General features: G+C 38.5%; 1 protein-coding gene across 1 annotated transcript in view; it reads left to right on the forward strand.

The window, feature by feature from the left end:
* WDFY4 (WDFY family member 4) overlaps positions 1-23,644 on the forward strand; it is a 122,883-nt gene that overhangs the window by 38,903 nt on the left and 60,336 nt on the right. The window contains exons 22-39 of the mRNA XM_031554435.2: positions 350-461; positions 593-783; positions 2,381-2,533; positions 3,429-3,502; positions 4,311-4,472; positions 6,078-6,169; positions 7,132-7,231; positions 7,945-8,150; positions 8,760-8,929; positions 9,454-9,579; positions 9,979-10,140; positions 10,252-10,452; positions 11,666-11,783; positions 12,246-12,403; positions 12,820-13,058; positions 14,163-14,272; positions 15,107-15,298; positions 15,706-15,845. Of these exons, the coding sequence (XP_031410295.2) occupies positions 350-461; positions 593-783; positions 2,381-2,533; positions 3,429-3,502; positions 4,311-4,472; positions 6,078-6,169; positions 7,132-7,231; positions 7,945-8,150; positions 8,760-8,929; positions 9,454-9,579; positions 9,979-10,140; positions 10,252-10,452; positions 11,666-11,783; positions 12,246-12,403; positions 12,820-13,058; positions 14,163-14,272; positions 15,107-15,298; positions 15,706-15,845 (2,706 nt within the window). The remainder of the gene's footprint in view (positions 1-349; positions 462-592; positions 784-2,380; positions 2,534-3,428; positions 3,503-4,310; positions 4,473-6,077; positions 6,170-7,131; positions 7,232-7,944; positions 8,151-8,759; positions 8,930-9,453; positions 9,580-9,978; positions 10,141-10,251; positions 10,453-11,665; positions 11,784-12,245; positions 12,404-12,819; positions 13,059-14,162; positions 14,273-15,106; positions 15,299-15,705; positions 15,846-23,644) is intronic.

Here is a 23,644-nt window from a genome sequence, read left to right on the forward strand (position 1 = left end):
GAGAAATAGATGGAAAAGTGTGAAACAAAACTAAAAGCCTTTCTTGAAACACCACCTGATGTCATAGTTTTAAGGTCTAAGGATAGTTCATTTACTCAAAGCCTTCTCAATGATTTTTCATATACTATTATTGCATTCTTGACAGTCCCAGGCCTACTTGGCATGTCAAAGAGAGAGTTGTGCTGTGTTTTTGGTGGGTGGATGTTTGTCCTAATGATCAACTTAGAGGAAAAAAATCAGTTTTTATATACAGGGCATTTTTTGTATTCTAGAAGTAAAAAACCTGAAATATTAGAGCCTGTCCCAGTAATTCTACTGTTTTTCCTAGGATGTCTCTTATCTGTTTCAGATTGGGATTAATTCTCGGGATGGTTCAACTCCGATATTATTGGCCAAGAATATAGCTGGACACCTCTCAGGTTCCTTGCGGACAATTGGATCAGTTGCTGTGGGCCAATATGGTAAATGGACAATGCTTTAATGTTTCTGAGTTTTGTGTTGTGTGGTTTTGTTTAAGAGTTGGGTCTATCACTGTCTGATAATAGATATAGTCTGTCTGACTTCCTGACAGAGTAACACTACAATTTCCTAGGGGTGAGAGTATTCAAGTCCTCTCCAGCAGCTACTAGCCTGAACTTCATTGGAGGCCCTTCCATTCTCCTGGGTCTCATTGCTATGGCCTCTGATGACCACACCATGTATGCAGCTGTCAAAGTTCTGAACTCCATCCTGAATAGTAGCCCAATGAGTGAAAAATTGATGAGACACATTGGTGGATACCAGGTAGGTGCTCTTTTGTCCATTCTGGATATTGTCTTTCCTTTAGAAGACATTATTCTAAAACATGTCAACGGCAATGAATATACTGACTACCAGCCCTAAGGATTGGAGCTGTATAAGTTCTGGGATCTTGGAGGGGGGGAATATGAAAATCCTGTGCTTACAGTTCTCTTCTGAATTCCTTCTTTTCTGGGATTAAGATTTCTGGGAACCTCTATTACATTATATCCACTTGTGCAGGTGAGGACAGATGCATCCTGGTCAGACACGGTCTAATAATGAAAGGTGTCATTTCTTTATGTTAAGAATAGTATAGTTGGTAAAGTCAGTGTGGCAGATTTGTGAGTTATCTACCTTTTTACCAACATGCTTCACCCTTCCCACAAAGACTAGTTCTCTAACAGATCTACATTTTGGCTGTGGTTCATCCAGCCTCAGATTTGTTTTCAGAGACTGTATAGTGCAGGCTTGATAGGAAATTCCTATGCCTCAGTCTTTACTATATATGAAGAATTGTGCTGAAAGAAATAAGTGCTGTCTGCAGTTTGAATGTAAGTCTGTTGTAAATTGATCTTTAAAAACTGAAAGCTGTTTGGACTTCAGAGTTTGGTTGTTTCAGAGCTTTGAGAGAACGAGCAAGTTTAGAGCACTATGTATATAATATTGGGTGTTTTAAGACTGGAGTGTGGAGTTTCAGTTCAATATAGTTTACTTTATTTATGCTTTGTAGGCTAAGCAGACTCATATTGTGCAGAGACGGTTTCAAGAAAAAACACTGTTAATGTTAGGGCTTCATGAATGATTGATTATAAAATTTCCATGTTCCCAGTTTTTCATGAATTGATCTTCATTCCTATGAATATATTTATCATACTTAGGTACTTCTTGCTCAGTACTTTCTTGTAGATGATTGGTAAGATTGTGCACAAGCTGTTCCTTTCTACTCTGTGCTAAAAAGTATTCTCATCATGTTGCAATGGAATGATTTTGCTCTTTATATGTCTGAACCTTTTTTATTTTAAGTAGGTGACTGATAAGCATGTGTTGTGATATATATTTTCAAAGGAAGTCCATTCCTTCCAACTTATTTAAACTGTAGTAATTTGTTGAACATTTTTCACTGTACCAGGAATTGTTTGAATAATTAAAAAGTGTTTCAGTGGAAGCACTAGAAATGTTTCACAAAGATGTCTTTCATTTGAAGAGATCAATATAATTTTTTAACTAGCACACTTTGCAAGCAACTTAAAGAACAGAGTAGAAAATCTACTGTGATTATTTGAAATGACTTATCGTAAATGGTTATTTACAATTTGTATGTTGCATTTCATAAATTGCATTCAACATAATATAGTATACGTATTGTGCCTGCTCAATGGCACAATTTTCAAACACCTTCAAAAATTTAACTTTTCACTTATTGTACGAGTTTGTCTGAACTCAAATTTTTACTTCGTGATGCTTATGCATCATGTTATAATATTGTATGAACGCATGTATGATTGCTGCAGCCAGGCAAATGGTGTATTTGACTTGGATTTAAAAATAGTGTTACAATTATGTGTTCAGCAAGTATCTGACATGTTGGTTTTTTTTCCAGTTGCTGACATACCTATTAAAGAGGAAAACACAGCTGTTAAACAACAGGATTTTACAATTAATGTTTTCCCTAGTGGGCACGGCCGAACTTGGTTTTGGATCTTCAGTTATCAAGAATTATAATGCATTCCAGTATATTCTCTGCAACTTTGAGGTAAAACTGTGGGTTTGACTTCAAAAAAGATGCCTTTGTACTATAAAGTTCAGTTTGCTCATAGCACCTTCTGAATCTGATTTCTGGGATGTAGTGGTGTGTGCTGGTATTTCACACCATGGCTCACCTAGTGAGGTTCTGGCTCCCGGAATGCCTGCTGCTCTGGCACTGTGGCTCCCTGTCATGCCCTGGTGCAGTTCCTGGAGTGTTTCTGTAGAGCTTAAGGGCCTGTTCCTCACAAGGCTGTCTCAGAAGCAGGATTTCTTTGCACTGGGGTTTTCTAGTGCCTGTATGGAAATAGCTTGCCTTGGTGAGCAGTAGTCTGAGGCTTTGTGCTTCTCCTTATCCTGTTATGTCCCTGCAGGGAAATAGACACTGCTTCTTTCCACCTTCCTGATCTCTTTCTCTAAGCAATATCTATATGGCATCAAATGTCTGGAAGTTACTGTGTCAGAAATAAAATATTCCTTCTTTTGTGGTATTTGATAGCTTATTTTTATTCCCAGATATGGCTTGGTTTTAGCTCTTTATTCCGCAGAGAAGTACTGTGATTTTCCTGCTCCTCCTATAAATTGTGTTCCTTGTAAGTGGATGTACTTCTTAGGCATCCTTTTCACTTCTTTCTTTGTCTGCAAAAATATGCCTGTTACTCTGTGTTCCTCCTTCCCAAACTGCAGAAACCATTCATGCAGTTCTGAGAATATTATTTGTACTTTTATTTACTGTTTAATCTTTGTACACATGCATGATAATAAAGAATTCTGCACATTGTCATTCAGAGATTAGTAGTTTGAGGTTATCTTCTCTGAACCACTTACTGCTCTTCCCCTGCCACAGGTTACTGTACTGTCAGTTCATCACAGTAGTAAAATCTCTGCTTTCCTTTATCTTTCAGCTTTGGATGAAAGCACCAGAAAATCTTGACCTTACTCTTTTTGCACATCTTGTGGAGATCTTGCAGTGCTCCAGGTACACAGCTAGTATTTAAATCAGATGCATGTGGCTGAGGCTGAGAGATTGATGTGGGCCCTATCCTAGTTGGAATAATTGGATTCTGCATGAATGATTTATCTGTACTGATCTGAAACTTCAGGTGTGGAGTTGGTGATTTGATCAGACAGATGACATCAAGACCAGACTAGGGAAAGCTGTCTGGTGACCTTCTTTATCTGAAACTATGAGTGCACAATAAAAGTTAAAATGCATGCTAGGGAGAGGCATCTGAATCTCTGAAGGAGTGTAGAATTTATTTAAAAAAAAAAAAAAAAGTTGTGGGGGGCTGGAAGTGATATGTTTAAAGCAACTAGGAGGATTTCTTTTTAAATAGTGTACTTTCTTAACCAGTTCACTACAGTTAAGCATATCTGAAGAGTTGCAGCAATGCAGAAGGGCTGAGTACAGCAGGATGATAGGTTCCTTCATTTGGCACCAGAAAGATCTCTGCAGAACTATTTGATGTCCCTTGCTGAGTTTTACAAGAACAGCATTTATTACCACCAACTCACTGCTTGAAAAGTCAATAGTATTTTCTTTGAACTCAGTGAAATGCAGCAGTTTCCAGGGGAGAGGGCAGATGCAAAAGGTGGAAAACACACAAAGAAGTCTTTAGATCTACATTGTCAACACATATTCAATTTGTCTGACAGTGTTTGGTTGGTTGCCAAGGCAGCATCAGAAGCCAAAAGTGCAAAATATCAATGCAACCTGATTTGCTGAAACCTAGCAATTCTTGTTCTTTCCAGTAAAAGCTTTTAATAGTCCCTGTGCTTTGATGCAGAGATGGATGTCAGAATGCTGAAGTTGCCCACCGGGTGCAAATGGTACCCAAGCTCATTTTCCTCTTCAGTGATCCTGAAATCAGTAACTCCAGGATCACTGTGGTCTGCACTATCCTATCCCACCTGTTGCAAGGATACTTTAACACAAAGGATGTTCTCAGGTAACATTCAGGTCTATTGCTTTCTCTGTTTGCAGTTCTCCTGCCTGTGTTTGAGAGAAATCTGATAGAACTTCTCTAACCTTGCCTTTGGTAGGTTTGGCAACTCCAAAGTCCCCACTGATTAATGACTCTTATGCCTTCAAAACAGTGTTACTTAAGCTTATGTTTATGTAACTCACATGCTGGGTGATGGCCCTTACAATGATGGCACAAATAGTCCCACTGATGCAACTGGGACTACATAGAGTCTGTACTTGATATTTGTCTCACTAAAGCCTGCCCTTGAAGTATTGCAACCCCTTTAGTACTGGAATATGGCCTCATTTATCTATTTACTCAATCATATTGGCTTGGCTTGTATCCCAGTAATTGTACTTTTTGGTTTTGAATTTCTGTCAGCTAAACATGCGATAGTCAGGATTTCATGAAGTGAAGTGTTTCAATACTTGTTTGCTTTCCAAAGAATGCAAATAGTGTCCTATTTATGTTCCCACTTAACACAAAGCAAATGCACTGCACAGAAGACGGCTGCTTTAAAGCTCTCTTTGACCAAGTAAATTGTAGAGACAGTTGCTGAAATCTGTGGTCTCTGTAGTCAGCTATTAGCTCTATTGACAGGTAAAAGTATCTCAAGTCATTACTGTGGAGTAAGCTAACATGAACTTACTGCTAGCCCTATTTTTTTTGGTGAAATTGTCTGTATGTGTGTTCCTACCTTGGGCTGTATGAGTTGGCCTGTGTTCTGTTGTTGTTTTTTTTTTTTTCACAGAGATATGAGTAATGGATTTATTACATCACATTTGTATTATGCTAGGGAGTGAGCATAAAACTTTCTTTTAAAATCTCATAAATGGTTATTCCATGGTAATTTGGTTGGTTGTCAGGTCCATTGGTGCTGCGTAAGTGGATAAAATAGTTACCATCTTTTAACCCGCCGAAGAATAGAGACTATAGCAGGCTCTCTACAGCACTGAAAGGTGCTGAGGTTTCTACTGCTCCTAGATTTTACACACATCTTTTGGACCATTCCTGCAGAAAAAATGATATTCTATCCCTTAAGGAACACCTTAATCATGGATAGGAGGTTATACACCTGCACAAAATGCGTATGTCATCTCTATCTGTATAATCAGTTAATGGGTTAAGGCAAACTACTGATGGAAAGAAGTTGCCAGTTTTCCTTCCTGAGTAGCTGCTGAGGCTTCTCTGCTTTCTACTATACAATTGGAAACCAAATGCTAATGACAGTGATATCCAAATGTCCCAAGTTCAGAGTCCGTCTCTGTCTCCAGCTCTATGTAAACAGAGTGCTTAACCCAGTATTGCCATCCTTAGAGTAAAAGACCTTTAAAATTAGGAGACAAAACCACTTGCACAGTAGAGTAGGTATTATTTACATTAGGTAAATATCTTTTTTTGCTTACTTCCTAGGTTATAATATTTTACCTTCCTATTTCAAGCTTATTTTTGAAGCTGTTAGAATTTCTAGCAGTCATCATTAACATTCACTGTTAATGAACATTAGGGTATGTATGTTATCTCTAAGTAATCAGACAAATGTTTTTTATTCTGCTGACCAAAACTGCCACTTCTTTTCTCTGGAAGGATTGGTTTGTTCCTTGTTTACACTTTGAAGCCCTCTTCTGTGGATGAAAATCAGCTATGCCTGGACAGTTCAGCTGAGATGCCCAGTGAAGGTGAGGAACTACATTTGGTGCATATGTTCTCATAGATGGCTGACAACATCCCCTCTTTCCTACAGCATGATGAACTCTAAATGTAACATACTGCTGCTGCCATCAGTGACAGGAAGAGGTGCAGCTTGGACAACTGACTGGCAAGGTGCTCATGTGACATAAAATTGTGGGGAAGAGTTGCATTGTTACAAAGTCCCAATGTGAAGAATAATGGAGTGGTAGTCACAATATTTATGTCGGAAGGCCTGGTCTTTAGCAGAATGCTCCCCTCTGCTAAGCCACCAGTATTTTAACTGCTTTGTGCAGACCCTACACATAATGTTGGATTTCACAGATGCACACTGAATTGAAGGCCAATTACATTGAAATTGCTTCCAACGTACTGGATGGAATAAAATTTCATTTGACGTCCTGGATTTTCTATGAATGACTTGCTACACTTGTAGCAGATAATTATATGGAGCTCAGCACCTACTAAATATATCCATTCATTTAAGTCTCCTATATGTGGAGGAGCTTCCAAACAACTGACTCTCCTTGCCTGTGACCTCTCAGTTTAGACTATAAAGGGTTATTGCACCTCTAAACAATATATGAAGCACACATTGATAACTGTAGTTTGTACCTGTAGACATCACAGCCAGGAAATGCACATCACTTCCTAGTTACATTTTCCTCTCTAGTTAACTTGAGATTGCTTCCTATGGATTATTATTCAACGTGTAGTTCAGATGAGTTTTAAGAAGCTCTAAAGACAGAACTTTTATAATGTAATCAGTAGTCATTTCTAATTTTTGTAGAAATTCTTCTGTGTAAAATCTGATATCGGCATCTTTTTACTTTGTAAGAACTGTTGGAAGTACTTCCATTGGGATAATGTAATGCAAACAAGTTTGTTCATCAAAGCAATGGAACGTGAGTTTAGTTTCTTCATTATTCTTAATACTTTCTGATATTTATAGCCTTAAGCCAAACATCTGGAAAGACAATCTGGCTTCGAAACCAGTTACTGAAGATGCTGTTAGATGTAATTTGCTCAGCCAAAATTCATCTGTCCTCTGAGTAAGTAGAAAATTTGGGAGGTAAGAATGACTCCTAGACTTCCTCTTTTTTGATGTTTGATCATGACAAAACACAATGATGTTATTTGTGTGTTAGACAAATGGTAAGCTCATAGTGGATTCAGAATTATTTTGGCAGTAATTTATCTGGGATTCAGTCATCTCCATTAAAAAAAAAAAAAAAGTTTCAAGTTCTCTGAAAAAGATTTCAAAGGAATGCAGAGTTTGCTGTTTCTTCATTACAAGAATTGGAAAAATCTCAACTGTCTGTGAAAATCTAACGTGGAATTAAAATCCCTTATCACAGTCATAAACATGCCGTTATAGTTGTACCTTGAGTAAGTAAAAGGAGGATTGCTGGATGCTATAACAGTGCATTTCCATTTGTTAACTTACATTGGACTTCAAAATTTAAACTGGAATTCTGAATTTCCTAGGTTGAAAGACCTATTTGGTGATGTAGTTTATATCAGCTATTGATATGCATCATGCTAATAAGTTTTTTGTAAAAAGAGGTTGAATTTAGTGAGAATGAAATGGCTTGAACTGCAAATGTCTTCAAATCTTCATCAGCCTGTTTTGCGGCAAAACTTTAATCAGAATTTTTTCAGAAAAACTTGGGTGTCAAAATTACTTAGAGGTGATTTTAAAAGTGAAGGAACTTTTATTTTCCCTATATCTTCTCAGGTACTTCCGTTTCTCTGTTTATTCCAGGGTACAAGAGGAGGCTTTTTTAGCTTTAGGGCCAGACTGGTTTCTGCTGTTCACACAGAGCTACCTGCACTCTAGCACAGTTGTGCTAGGAATCAAGTTACTTCTGTACTTTCTACACAATCGTTTGCTGCTGAACAAGTTCAAGGAAGGGATAGTGGCTGGCCGCTGGCTGGAAAACAGCACTGCTGGATTGAGTATTCTAATGGGTACGTGTGTGTTGGTTTAATGCTCCTGAAACAATCCCTTGATCAAACTCAGTAGCAGAATTCTCGTGAATCTGGCTAGATCAAGAACTGGTATTACTTTTCAGGGCAGGCTCATCCTAGTACCTCAGCTCTTCTGTGGTGAAAGGTAGAAAGAATTGCTGCTTGGTTGCACTAGTTGGCTTTTCTGATGAGAAGTTGGAGATGTGACTTTTTTTCATGCTTAAAATCAAGCTACATCACAAGCCTGTGAAGAATTCACGTCAGCTTCTGTGCTGAATCTTCCTTTTAAGTTTTTTTTTTTTCCAGCTTTTTTCTAAGTAGTTTTTTTTCGGCTTCTTCCCAGCTCAACAATAGATATGTGGTTAGGTAAGAATAAAGGGAAAAGAGGAAAAATTCAGGGACAGTCTCCTGTAACATAAGTGGCAATGGGAAAAAATTGTTACCTTTTAGTCTTAAGTAGTTTTGTGAACTTTTAATGTTGAGATCTAGCAGAGTTATGAGTGGCCTAGGGCACATACAAAGGAGGATCAAGTTGAGTCAGTAATCTTATTTCCAGTATGGCATTCATTTGTAGACACTTTCTCAGAACGTTTTCCTTTTCCTTTAAAGATAATTTGAAAACTCATCCTCTGGTACCTGACAGTGGCTCCATCTTGATTTTTGGGTTTTCTGTGTTGCAAAAATGTCTGACTGATCATGTCCACATCCCTGAGATCTACCTGCTGGTGGCAGGGCTCTTTCTGGCAACTCCATACAGTGAGCCACCTGAAGCAGCCAAGGTAAGAAAGAAGTAGTGGATGAGCATGAAGCTGCTGTAACTTTACTACTTTGGCATTCTCTATGGCCTTTTGTATAGCAGGATTTACAAGAAAGCTAACGCACTTAGTTTCTGTGATAGTTAAAATCGGTCATTCACACTTTAAGAATGAAGTAAGTTAAGTTTGATTTAAGGCAATGTGTTCAGAGCAGATTTCTTCAAGTCTTTTAATACCTAGTGCTCATTAGAAGGCAATTCAGATTAGTTTTCCTATCTGTTCTTATGTTGTCAGGACTCATTAAAATCTCAAAGTTAGTGGATTTGGGTAATTCTTCCAGGTGTCCTGAGAAGGCGTAAGGCTTTCCACCCCACAAATAATGCCCAAGAGGACTTTCAGAAAGGGACAATACACTAGTGTTAGATGTGAAGATGTGAATTGATGTTTTTTCTGATGTTTTTTCTTTTTTTTTTTTTTTTCCTTTGAGCATGTGTTCTTGATGTGTCATAAATCTGATCCCTTCTTAAAAATATGTTTTCCTGATGTAGGGAGATCTTGACTCTATGTTGCAGTGGATCTTGCAGCAGCACGTTACAGAGAATGTCCTCAAAAATGGGTTGTGTGCAGAGGCAGCTGTTTTACTGCTAGAAATGGTTAGAGTCATTGTGGACAAGGTAAGACTTGTAGCAAGGAAAGGTGTAAGGTGAATGGCATAATGAATTATGTGAGTGTTAGAGGTTCATAGCAGTACTGAGCCTAACTGTGAGCATGGACTTCAAAATGTTTGCATGTACATTTGATGTAGTAGGCTCGTGTTTAAGAATTCTGAACATAGGGTTAGGGTTTTACTCCCAGCATCACCCATTTTGCTCATTCTTTATGATCAGAAAGGTTACATATCTTGTTTGGGTAAATCTTCAGTCTGCAAGCTGGGGGTTAGGTATTTGTGCCTTTTGTGGCTTCCCTGTGGTGATGATGTTTGCTTACCTGCTTAGGAATACCTGTAAAGGAGCAAAGGTGAGCTTTATCTGAGTGTGGAATGCTGCCTTGACCAGATGTATGTTTGTGTTCAGCCCATTGCAGGTGCAGAAGTCTCCTGGGAGATTGTCTATCCAGGGAATGTTATACAATTTCTGTGCTTGATCTATCACAGTTATACTGAAGACCCAGTGTGGCACTGTCCTGACTTCTTGAAAACTTTGGCTGTGGTTGCCTTCCATTCTGGACCACCCAAGGTATGTGAACATGAGGCAGCACAAACCCTTCAGAACTGTGTTGCTTTGAAAAATAAGCTTCAAAGAAGGTTATAAATTAAAATCCCTTTCTTGTTCATCTGTGTTTTACAGGGAGGTAAAACTTCTGAAGGTCTTTTGACTCCTGATGGTCCAGCAATCGCTGAAGGGAAAGGCTGTACTGATTCTTCTCTCCCACGCCTCTCACATCCTGCCAAGAAACAAGTGTGGGATTTCATGCACATCCTCCTGATGGACAGTCTTCTCAACACCCCAGCAAACAAACAAGAACATCCACTTGAGCTGCTTCTTGAGGTTTCTTTTGTAGTCCTCAGTCCTTTTTGCTGCTCTGCTTTGCACTAGGGGTGGAAGGACAGAAGGCAATTAACATGCTAGTGGCCTAGTGAAGGGCTAAGAGTGACGAAGAGATGTGTTCAGTGAGCAATGTCAGCAGCCCAGAACAAGGCTGGATCACAGCTCTTAGCAGGAATAACTTTCTGGCAGATCTGGACAACATACTTAATGGAATTCCAACCTTATCTGTAAGGAAGAGACTTCTTTTCTATTTTGTCTGCATTTGTGTGAACTAAGAGAATGCTACCTCTAGACAACAGCAAATGCATTTTTCAGGAAAAACCTAACATTAAAATAAGGCATGGAAAATTTTCTTTTTCCTTAGTAATGCCTACGTATCTTTAGAACTACCCCTTGAATTTTGAGACCAAAAGATTTTACATGAAGCATTCCTGTATACTGTTTTTTTTTTCCCCCAATTTCTTTTCAGTACCCAAATAACTCCAAATCATCTGTCTTTCCTCCCTCTTAAAATAGATGAATAAAATCTGTAACAATTGAACCTTGGTTATGAATTCCAACCACTCAGAGCACTGGAAAGATTCAATCAGCAAATTGTCAATAGTCCAGATTCACTGAGGACAAGATTTCTTGGGAACCACCTGTGAGCCTCCATTCTATCCTTGTGCAAAATTTCACTTGTGCTCAGTATGCAGAAGGGTATTGTGCTGGCTCTCTGTTAGAGTGTAGACCTATGTAAGATGTTCTGTTCTGCCAGATAGGGTATGAGGGTCTGCTGCTACATCTGTTGTCTGTTAACTGTCCAGGCATGTACTTCTCGCAGGCTTTCTATGAGAACTACTGTTTTGCCTTTGTTTGCCAGTTCTCTGTGAATATGATGTCAAGGGTAACTTGTCACCTTGCATCAGCTTTCATATGCCCTCACCAAGGTTTAAAGCATGGAAGTGAAATAGAGTTATTGTTCTTTGTGGTGTTTTTCTCCTTAACTTTCTAAAGCAGTGCCTAGGGTATTAAGGGAGATGTTTGACAATGTAAAGCTATCTCAGGTTATGCTGCTTCACTTGGAATCTCTTCTCATTACTGTGAGCAAAACTTTTACCAAACAAGATCTAGTGAAATCAAAGGCCTTTGAATAAAGGCTGAAAATGAATTTCAGAGTCTAACTTTCTGGGTGTTTTTCTGCTGTAGTAATGTGTACATGGTGACTATACAGGCTTCTCCAGAGGATGCCACCAGTGAGCAGAAGAAACATTTTCAGACAAAAGTCTTGCTTTCTGCTATGGATGTCTTCGATGTTATCAGCCAAGGTGAAGGGAAAACAAGACCAAGAGGTGAGTGGTGAGATGCAGATCATTAGTTAGCTGACGTTTGTTATTTAGCTGTAACTATTAGGCAGGCTTGGAAACAATAATAGTAGGATTCTATTCAACAGTCTGGTCTATGTATTTAATTCTGCCACAGACCAGATTGCATAAATTACTGTAGTTTTATAACAATAGACCTAGGGTATTCCTTGAGTGCTTCTGGAAATAGCCATGGTTAACTTAATTGTTGCTGCTCTACTTGCTGAGTCATTGGTGGGACCAGTCCTTCATGGCAGCATTTTAGTGAGATTGATTCTGTCCCTCCCAGTCTAATTAACTTGTTTTTGCTAGACATAGAGTTTTCTTAGACATGTCCCACCTCTGAGTAATTGACATCAATCTGTTAAGTCTCAGCTCTGATAGTCTCAGATCTCATATTTTACATCTCGGCATGTTTTTGGGATGATCACCCTCTTGCATCCTCTCCAGGGAATAGTGATCTTCATAGCTCTTCAGAATCAACTGCATCTGCATCCATGATGAACGTTACTTATGTTGCTCAGAAGCTGATTGAGAAAATGAACAGCAAAATGTTTGCCGCGGACTTCAAGCAAATCCTGCTCTTCATTGCCAAGCAGATTACAAGGGTGAGTCGCATGTAAGACTTTTTCAAACCATTGTCAACATTTTCTGTTTCACATCGTGGTGGTGATGCCACAGTTCTCTAGAAGATGGCTGTAATCTGCTTATTGTTGTTATTCCTGTTTTCTTGCATGAATTCATTGTGGCAGTAAATGATAAGCAGAGTTAGATTGTTAGCTCTTCTCCCTGCGCCACTGTCTGTTGCCTGCATGTGTGTTACTGAATGAGAAAAAATTACTCACCCACAATTCAAGAGACTTCCACAGAACTACAGGAAGAGTGAGTTTGTACCTAACCAATGGTCTGGGGGAATATTCCTGAAATAACTTTACAACAACTAAAAGAAGTGAAAGGAATGGATCCTTGGTGATGGGAGTTCTTTGAACAAACCAAGTACACTACTGTTTTTTTATTTTCACAGGTTTTAGAAGCCCCTGTTTCTCAAAAGGATGTTTTCCTCAGTACCATGTACAGCTGTTTAAACAGAGCCATCCTCTACTGCCTGTCCAGACCACAACAGTCTCTTCCAGAACAGTTTAATGTCCTGAATGCTCTCAGTGTTCTACAGGAGCAGTGGGACATTATTTTTGCAACTTACAACTCAAGTAATAATTTCATTATCTGCCTAATGCACTGCCTTTGCCAACTGAATTCTGGCAGGTACAAATGTTTGTCTCAGTATGATGTCTACTTAACTCTGTGCTATCATGTATAGCAGTGGGTACCGAAGGGAGCATCTTGCAGTGGTGCCTGCTTACAGTTGAAATAATATAGCATGTTACAAGTGCCTTAAGTAGGTCAGAACAAAGATCTAGGTGGCCCTGACTCCTACATTGTCTAATTCTAGCCCTTAGAGAAAAATGAGCTCAGGGCAAATGCTAGGTGATGCTTCCCTGCTTGATTCTTTCAATCTCTAGTCTTCTCAATTCATGAACTTCCTGACCATTCTTAGACTGCTTTAGATTTTGTTATGGTCCATTTTACTTGCATGGATTTTAAGAAGGGTTGCGATATTTTATTCTCCGGCTATTGATAGCATTTCTGGATCCATGTACAAGTTGTAACAAACTTCATAAAGCCACCAGACACTTATCAAAATAAGTATTACTGTTTATCTGAAATTCCTGGTGTTCTTGATCTACTGAAATTATCTGACACTCCACATCCTAACAACTATATTTCTTTTTGGCCAGAGTATTCTTAACTGTTATATGTGATACTAGTAACATGGTGCTAAAGTATGTGGCTTTGTGCTGAATGCTTTTGTAAACAGCAAAAGTAAGCAGATCAGCTCTAGGATATAGCAACACAGTGTTTACTGCATAATGGGAGATAAGTCCAGCAAAGAAATTTAGTGCAAAGAGGCTGCATACAAGGTGCTCAGGAGAGATGCAGAAGAGGTGGATGTGGTTTGGCTACCTCTCAGAACAGTCCTGTGCTTTGGCTAATTGAGGTAAATAGTAGTTACAGCTATACCACGGATTGCAGGGATAAGATTGTGCACATGTAGAACATAATGATCCATAGGATCTTAATGAGTGCTCCGTAACTTGGAAAGCCAGACTGGCTGTCATTTAGTTTCCATTTCCTGTAAATCCTGCAGTGTCATCTGATTGGTGTTGTAAGCCATTGAGCCTGGGAATATTGACCTGCTACATGCATCAGATAGCAGAGGATGAGTGGAAATATCTCTAGCTTTTTTCATTGTTCTTGGTTTGTTGTACATCTCCTTTCCTCACATGCTCTCCTTTCCTTTTGCCATAGCTATCCAGAAGGTTTTGGGGTGGATGCAAAACCAAAACTGGCTTCATATCACCAAATTTTCCTTGCACCCAGTGAAGAAGAGGTGGGCAGCCTGCCTACTCCAGATGATGGTAATTCATTGCACACGCTGACTTCTGCTTACAGAGTAGGAAAGTGCCTGGCCTAGACAGCTATCCAAACAGCTTGTGCACATGCTGCTGAATTCTCTTTCGAGTTTATAGGAGCTGCAAATCACATAGTGGGAAAGGATTTTTTTTATGCAATATATTTTAATTCTAAATTCATATTCCATGTCCTTGGGAATAATAGATATGTTTGGCAATCTCTTCATCAGATCATTACCACTGTCAGTGCACCGCTACATGCTATTTATAGTTCTGATTCTTTTTTTTCAGGATGCATATAGATTATCCGTTATACATAGGAAGAAGCACGTGGCTCTTTAGAGAAAAAAGTTAAAATATATGGGCACGATTCACTGAGGAGGCTGTCAGTTGAACCTTACTGCAGAGGGATACTCCAAATTGGTCTGATTTGCAAGGAAAGACAGCAGAACAGCTCAGCGCTTCCTTGTACATCTCATGCTGCTATATCAGATTGTTTCATGACTTGGCATGTTTGGATTGTTTCTTTCTACCATTTCTGAGACTTGAGGAATCACATTTAGGTGCTTTAGAACTCCACGTGATAAGATCATCAAACTCCTGTTGTTTTTTGAAAGAGGAACTAGAAAGAATCATTTGTAGCTCCTACTCCACTCAGGCAGCTGAAATGTGTTCTTGTGTATTAGACTAAATAGTCTGGCTTTGAATGTGTGGGTGCAGTGAGTAGAATAAACAACTTTACAGACTCCAGCAGTGTTTTTCCAAATTAGATGTTTTTACTTTGTCTGCTGCTTGACGTGCTACTGATAAATTGATTCTTCATTCATATTGTTGTCTTAGTTCATCAGGAGATTCTGAGAACAATAGAAATCATCTGGAAGCAGTTGATCTCGCAGAGGCGGCAGGCACTGGAGGACATTTACAACATGGATCTTTCTGTAAAAGGAAGTGACAGAGAAAGGGACATAAAGATAACTGAGATCACTCCCTTATGGGAAGAAATGATGGCAAAGGCTTGGCAAAATTTCCTAGGTCTCTACTTTTTTACGTAACACTCACTTTAGCGAGCAAAGGTATTGCAGTAAATACAGCACATAATTTAAAGCTGCTGATTCCTTGGCTGTATCATCTCATTTTCAGTAATTCACTATGACTGTTTTCGATGTTGACCTGCAAGAAAGGCTTTCTTTGACAATTGTATCCCATTTAATTTAACTGTTTAATGGGGAGGCAAGGGGGAAGGGGGAAGTATTTGGGTGAAGAAGGTTATCCCAATGACAATTTTCTATGGCAAACCTCAGTAAGACTTTTAAAAAACAGGCTTTCAATGTTCTTGTAAGTAAAAGGTGTTCGCTAGTGTAAGATGATACATTATACATGACCTTCCCAAAAGCTCAACTTCAAGATCTTTTTTCTTTTTTTTCTTTTTGGGCTGACAGCATCTGAAAAGAGAGTTCTCCAGAATAAATCAGTACTAGGCCTGTCTCAAAGCAAGCACAGTTCCTGGAGTGAAAGCCTCTCTTCAGCTATGAGATTGATGCCTAGCCGAAATACAAAGGAAATGACATGCAAATCTGAGGTAACATCTGCTTTTTGTCTTTTCTGTCTCTTCTTTTCCTCTGGCATGGTTCTGGAGAATTTGTCTGGATTTGGAAGGCTTCTGGGTATGTCTTTTAAAATGTTCCTTTGGAAATTAGACACCCGTTGCTACTAAAGTTGCTTTCCTAGCATTCAAGACTAAGAAAAGACAATTGAGTAATTTTTTTCTGACTTCCTGGATAGCAGTTGCCAGGAAGCTTTACTTTGGGTTTGCCTTTCAGTGAGTGAGGTGGGAGAAGATCTAGAGCTTAACTTTATAAGCAATGTTGGAACTCTCTGAGGGCAGTCCAGATGTTTTTGCAGTAGTGTTGGGAGCACTCATAGGGACAGGGCAGAGGTATCTACATGACCCTAGTTAGTCATCTAGAGTTTATTAGATCAGTCTTATTAGAACAGCACTGACATACGTGGTAAAATAGCTTTAGACTAACAGATCATCTGCCCATGTATGGAATGATTATATAGCTTACATGGGGTAAGAAAACATAATTTATCCTAGAAACTTTGTTTTTTTGTGTGCATGTGTAGCTATTTTTGCTGGAAAAACTTTATGCATGTCCAATATTTAGAAATTCATGCCTCTGTAGAAAAGGAAGTTCAGAAGTTGTGCCTATAATGCTACCAACTGGATTTTTTAATAGTGCTTCTGGTCATTCACATGCTTTTCATATTCCTTCATGTATCTCCCATTTAGTGACTTAAATCCTGCTTGTCAACGTTATCTGTTAGTTCTGTAGTGCTTTTAAGTAACTGAGGCATAATAATATCTGTAATTTTAAATCTAACTCTGATGTTTGAAAACGTTATAAGCTTTATAAATAATTGAGTTTAAAAAGAAAGACAAAAAAAAGTGAAAGGGAATAATGTATTTTTATGGTGGGAAGAGTAGAAAACAGAATAGCCAGGTGACAAACTAAAGACTGGGAGTCACTGAGATCTCCCTTCATGAGCTACTTATGTTGGCAATATTGATTTTTATTATGAGAAAAAGTGAAGTGTGAGAATGGTTGATCCAGAAAGGTTTGCCCCACTTATTTGAGTGGGAACCTGGTATTTGTGTTTCTAGGCTATAACTCTAACAATGAATTGGTGGTGCCTACATATAGGTGCATTTTCACTTCATTTATCTGTAGTCCTTTGTATAATGAGTCTTGGTGAATCCTACACTGCTAGCTGTAAAATGGAGTACTATAAGAATTTAAGTTTTACTAAGTGATATCTAAGAAGTTACAGTAGCCAGGGATATATTATTTGTAATGCTGTAATAGTATCGAGCTATGGCCATTAATATGGTCACTGATCTAAAGAACTTACTTAGGCAGCCTTAACATATAAAGTGTTAATGATGTTGCTTTTGACTACTATGTAAAACTTGTCCTTAAGGCGTTGAATTAGAAGAAAGGATCAGGTATTACCATAGCACTGTTCTCTCATTTCTTACCTAATGTTGAAGATTTAAGGTCCAAATCTTAGTTTTTTTGTCAAGAGATGAGGAGAGCTTATATAAAACAAAGGTGGGTCTGGAGTGTACGCAGCATTTCTGTTGCCAACCTCTATGTTCTTTGTTCCATAGTAGAAGTGGTGCAGCTGGACTTGCTTTTCCATCTGTAAGCTTTTCCATTACACATGGAGAGAGAGACATTTCTGTGTTGTTTCTTTTTTGCTAGGTGATTGTCTAGAAAACCAGTTAGTTGTGTGCGTTGTGGCTAGAGTAGCTATAGGGTGGGGAAGCACTGCATTGACAAACTATTCAGAGCTGTTTCAGTGGGTCACCTTAGAATTTGGCATTCTCATCTTAATGCAGTGCAGAAGGTATAAAGGCCTTTTCTTCTGTTGAAGAGACTGCTACAGCACCAGCTAAAGGAGTTTGAATCCTCTAGCTCAAGTTGCAGCAGGCTGAAGCTTTATCTCCAGTGATCACTGCTTCACTTTCAGGTTTATTGATGAGAGGCTATGATACCCAAGTAATGTGCCTGATGATAGTGCCTTGCTGAGCAGCAGTCTTTTTTTTCAGTATGCCAGAGCATCCTTCTCATTCCTTAGAATCATGTTGCCGCTTAGAGTGAGCAACTTCTTCTCAGGTACATATGTAGACTGTGATGTCATACTGCAAGAGCATCGACTATTTGCCCTGGGGTCTGTTTAATTATTTTTTAAAATTAATTTTGATTATTACAGCTGATTACACCTCAGTGAGCAATGTAATTGATATTTGTAAATGTATCCCAAGGAACATTTTGTACAACATGCTTTCTGCTGTTGAAGGTTAAAGACTCCGTTATTGGTTTTTCCCTAAATATGCCCACATCATTAGTTCCTCCAGTGAAAAGGTTGCCATCTGGAAAAGGCAGCGCAGAGACATTATTCAGGCACAAGTGCATGAAATTGGTGTTTCTGCATCTTCTGTCTCTCTTCTGCAAGGAAGCGGCTTGTAATTAAAGGAGCTGGGTCTGAAGGAAACATTACTCATCTGATGTTATTCCTTATCATGTCAAGGACTGACAGCTCCGTAGCTCTGATAAATTGTTCCTCTCATTGAGATGCAAAGCTACAGTTCCAAATATTGTCCTCCACTCTCCCTACTTCTCCCTCCAGCCAATATTTGAAAAAGGTTATTACACTTTGCAGAGACAGAAATTTGAGGGTAAGAAAATATGGTTTTCCATAGTCCTTTTCCTTCATAAGAAAAATAAAATATGGGTTTCTCTGTATCAAAGTAAGCTAGGAGTACCGGTTACATTTAAAGTAAATGAGATTCCTATCAAATGCAATTTATAAGTTTCTGCAGATTTAATTTAATTGTATTCTGGATTAAGTTTTTTGGACTTGCAGAGTGTCTCTACACTGCTGTACCAGTATAGAAATGACTATCGGTTACAACTAGGGATTGATAGATGGAAATAGTCTCTTACTAATGTCAAAATGTCTGTGATGGAAAATGTGTAAATAATGTCAAAGAACACTTGGAACTCGATTCGGTGTTATATTATGGCTTCTTATCTTAAATGCATCTGTTGAAGGAAAAAGATAATTATTATATAAAGGCTGAAGTTGGAAGATATCCCTGGAGATCATCTTTTTCAAATCTGCTAATCAAACAGCATCACCTAGAGCATATTGGCTAGGACCATGTCCAGCTAGTTTCTAAGCGTTTCCAAGGACTTGAATTGCACGACCATTCTGGGCAACCTCAGTGCTCAGTCACATTCACAATAAGAAAGTATTTCTTGATGTTCAGATGGCACATCCATTTGTTTGTGCCCATTGTCCTGTTACTAGGTGCCACTGAAAGCACTGCTTTTGTTTACAGCCTAGCCTTCAGATATGCATCTGCACTATTAGACATTTTATACATATATAGAATCCCTTGAACCTTCTCTTTTCTAGACAACATAGTCTCAGCTCTCCCTATTTTCCTCATATAAGAGATGCTCAAATCCTTGCTCGTGTTAGTGATTCTTTGCAGGACTCCATCCTGCATCTCCATCTGTTTCTTCTACTGTGGATCCTCCAACTGGACACAGTACTCTAGATGAAATATATTTACTGAGAGCTAAGCGCTGTTGTTCCTAAGTGAGAAAAATATTTGTGAATTCGAGAATGGTGTTGTAGGAAGCCAGACAAAATTTGAAAGCTTTGCACAGTAGAGAGAGGAAAGGGATGTTGATTAGTGAGTTATTATTTGCATTCAATAAGGAGTCAGATTGAAGAACATGAAGCAGTAGTAACATTTGCTATGGATTTAGAACAAACTACTAGACAAAGGCAGGTGCTTCTTTAGTGCTTACAAACCGAATAGGAGGCTTTTAACTTGTTTTGTACAGTGTCAAGGCTGACTGACTTATCTGGAACAAATCACAACTACATCACAGATACAGAATTAGTCCTGCCTGGGTTTTTTCCCCCACCCCCTCTATGAGTCCATCAAGAAAGACTATGAGGCCTTCATTCTCTCTTGGTTGTTAATGTTGTTTCCCAGTTTTGGCTGCTGTACGTGTACTGATTTTTGCATTAGGTACAAAGGAATGTGGAGAAATTACTTGTTAGAAACTAAAATTCTTAGATCATTCACAAGCTATTGGGTCACACATTCGTGTGCAGATATCTGCATTTCAGAGGGTAGTTTTAAACAAAACTTCTCAACCAGAAATGTTTAATGTTGAACTGGAAGGGTGACATGCATCTCCAGACTTTTGCTGGGGCAGAGAATAGTTGGCCCCAGCACATAAAGTGAATATTAACACTCAACGTGCTGCCAGTGACTTTTTTGATATCTGTGGTAAATAAACATTATCTCAGTGTGATGGATATGAACTTGGACTTGGCCACAATCGCCCAAAATGTAAAGCTCAGCATTTTGTTCAGCTGCCTATAGTGGGTCAGTGCTATCCAACACTAGCTGCTTTTTTCCTGTATTGTTACAGCCTCCTTCATTAAATGACTGTAGTAGGAGTATTGAAGAACAGAGAGGGATTGGACAAAATGAACTTATAAATGTATGTGTAACATTTGGGATACAGGGAGGGGCATGCTTAACAGTTCATGGTAGGTGAAATAAAAAATTAAAAAATTTCTGAAACAATCACAATTATTATTTAAACAAATATTTTTTTTTTGTCCCAGTCACTCTGTTAGTCTTCTACCAGCTTTTCAAGTTAACTGAGTTAAAACAAGCATACATAATGGTATTTCTTAGAAAAGTGCATTACTTGTGTAACATTTTTGTCTTCATAATAGAAGGATAATTAACATCACTAATTATCTAATTAAGTTCATTAACCATCTACCAACAGTGCACTGTGAAGTTGACATTATGTTCCACTGTCAACAAATGCTTTGATTTCTTAGGAAGTAATTAAAATGTAAATTAGCATGTCATTAAATGCACAGGGGAAGATTGGAATCAAATATTCATTTCAAACTGCTCATAGCACACATTTTTAGTTCAGTGAAAGCAGGCACTTTGCTATTAATGATGTATATTAAACAATTTCCATTATAATATTATTGTCTTGTTTAATAACTGGCTCAAAGCTAAATTACAGTATGCTGCAGCAAGCTGGAAAAGTTTCTTTAACTTTGAACAAAGAATTTTTTATGTCCTTTTAAGCAGTTATCTGATGTACTGTTCATTTATCAATTTCAGATACTTTGAAAATCATAAAGAAATAGCCCAAGAGGTCAGCAGATCAGCTAACAGTCGAATGAAAACAAAAAATACAGGGCTATGTAATTTTATGTAATACAAATCATAGACATTTCTGGAATATTTGGAATTTAATTTCCACTATTTAATAGAGAAGTCAGAATATAAAGATAATATTATGGTGTATGTAGATCATTAGGCTGTCTCCCCCACAGTCCTTCCCCCTAAAAAGCCAACAGCAATTGCTACAGGAGATGGCGTGTGACAGCACAATGCACAGTAGGGAATCTATCCTAGGAACATTTTTTTCCTTTCTTGATTTATAGCAGCTACATTCATCTAAAACCTGTAACACAAGATCCAGTACCCTTCCAAAACTTCTTATTGGCAATTATTCCAAGGGAATTTTTCAATGTTTTTTTTTACACTGTTTTCCTATGATAGTGAAGTACCAAGTCCCTTAATTTAATTACAAATAATGTGAAAAAAACTTTTTTTTTTGTTTCCTTCATCTTTTTATTCCTATTTTGATTTTATTTTTCCTTTCAAGCTCATCTGGTTCAAGTTTAAGCTTGGATATGGAATTTCAGGCCAAGGAGTTTAATGCCTAAAGCTGGTAGCATTGAAATCTCATCTTTCAAGAACTGCTGGATGTAGAGTTTTATTTTCACATAACAGAGATTGGGCCAATTGAATTGAATGGTGTGGATGTGGATGAAAAAAGTTTTATTTTGGTACAGAGAGGCCCTAGAAACAGATGCTAGGCACTGAGGCAGTTATTTTTTTCTCTGCTGAATATATGGAAAGAAAAATCATTTTCCATATTTCTTGGTTCAGAGACGTCCATTTTCTTCAGGAGTTTTGATGCAACGCTTCATAATAATTTCAGGAGAATTATTTGATTCAAATTGCTTTACACAGGGATTTCTAAATCATGTTAATTTTTATTGAAAATCTTTAAAAGGGGAAGAATTATGACCAACTTTACTTTTCCATGAGTTATGAGTTTATATGCAGGGAGCAGTATAAAGTATACGTAGGAGTTCAGGTAGTGAGAATATTAAGTTTCTATCAGAGAGCAGGGCTTGGAAAGAGCTGAGAGTATAACTGGGTGGTGGTACATGCAAGTGAAGAACAGGAAATCAGCAGAGGTCCTAGAAATCTCTGCAGGATGATCTTAAATGTTTCTTCTGAATGAGGGCACAGGTTTCCCACCTGTGCCATCATTCCATGTTCTTCTCACCCTTGTTAGCTAAGTTGAAGCTTTGTTGCACTTGTCTGTGCTCCATTTACACTTTGTTGCAGAGAATCATGTGGAATACAGGATTGTTCTGCAGGCACTAAAATCTATAGAATTATCGTATCGCCTTTATTTATGTGCCATTTTATAAAATGGATAATTCTGGAGGCCAGGAGAAAGAGTTTTCTTTGTGTTCTGGACCCTGAGCTAAGCCTATACTAGTGTCATAGTATTGCTGAAGCCTCTCCTTTCAGTGCTCACTATCTCTGCTGTAACAGGAGGGAAACTGTGCTCAAGAGATTTAGGGATAATTCACTCAGTCACAGAAGGTATTCTCAGAGGCAGGAATAAGGAACAGGCCTCTCTTTACATTGTGCTTTTTTGCTATTAGGAAGCAACTTTTAACTGTTCTGACAGGAATTCATATCTTCAGTAGTATCAACTGTTGAAGAGGGATGTGTGTGCACATTTATATACATACTACATGTGGTTGCTATAGAAGTAGGGCAGTTTCTGTGCTGCCAAAGTGTAGCTGATAATACAGTGTAGAAATCTCATCACATGTACCCTGTAGTTTGGGTTTATCCTCTTGAAACTCATCACTCCTGTGTGTGGGTATGTTTATGGTGCACTGAAATACGGAGGTTTTTCTCATTAAGTTTGCTATTCCCCAACCAACTGGTGATGCCAGGAATCCATCCATGATCCTTAAGAGCAGTTGGCAGTGTGCATTAGCCTCCTAGCGGGTTGAGGCACGAGGCTTACATGCCACACTTAACTGCTGGAGCTACAGTCTGTTGAAAAGCTAAATGAATTTTGGCAAAGTAACAATAAAATCCACATGGCAATATCAATTCTGTGATTCAAAAGAGTGCAAACAGTCCTCAGTGTGAAGAGTATGTGCCAAGGACTAGGACAAACTACTCTTTGATCTGCTAAGAAAAACATTATTTGCCTTAGTATAATGTTTGCTACTTGATGTCTAATGAAACAATTTCTCTTTTTAAGTAGTGAACCTACGCACTTCCCAGTGCATGATCTGTTCCTTGAAAAGTAGTTGAGTCACAGGCTGGGTGGCTTGTTTGCTTGGGATATCTGGCCTCTTATTCACCATGTTAGATGTAGAAGTGGTGGTTGACTTGGCCTTCATTGGAAAGCCCCTTTGTCTTCTGTGGCTGAGTCCCAAAGAGCCAGTGAACCCAGGACTTCAGCCAGCTTTAGTAATTCACTATGACACTTGGATGCTTCTTGGTAATGCTCTGGATGCTAACTGGAATCCTCTGCTTCTGAGGCTGATTTATTTTCCGTGATCTAGCAGGAAAATTACAGAAGTATTCAGATTTAGTTGCGTACTTTTGTGAAGGGGGAAGGAGTTCTGGTTAGATTAGTGGAA

The sequence above is a fragment of the Meleagris gallopavo genome, chromosome 8, assembly GCF_905368555.1.
Source record: "Meleagris gallopavo chromosome 8, MGAL_WU_HG_1.1, whole genome shotgun sequence".
NCBI lineage: Eukaryota > Metazoa > Chordata > Aves > Galliformes > Phasianidae > Meleagris > Meleagris gallopavo.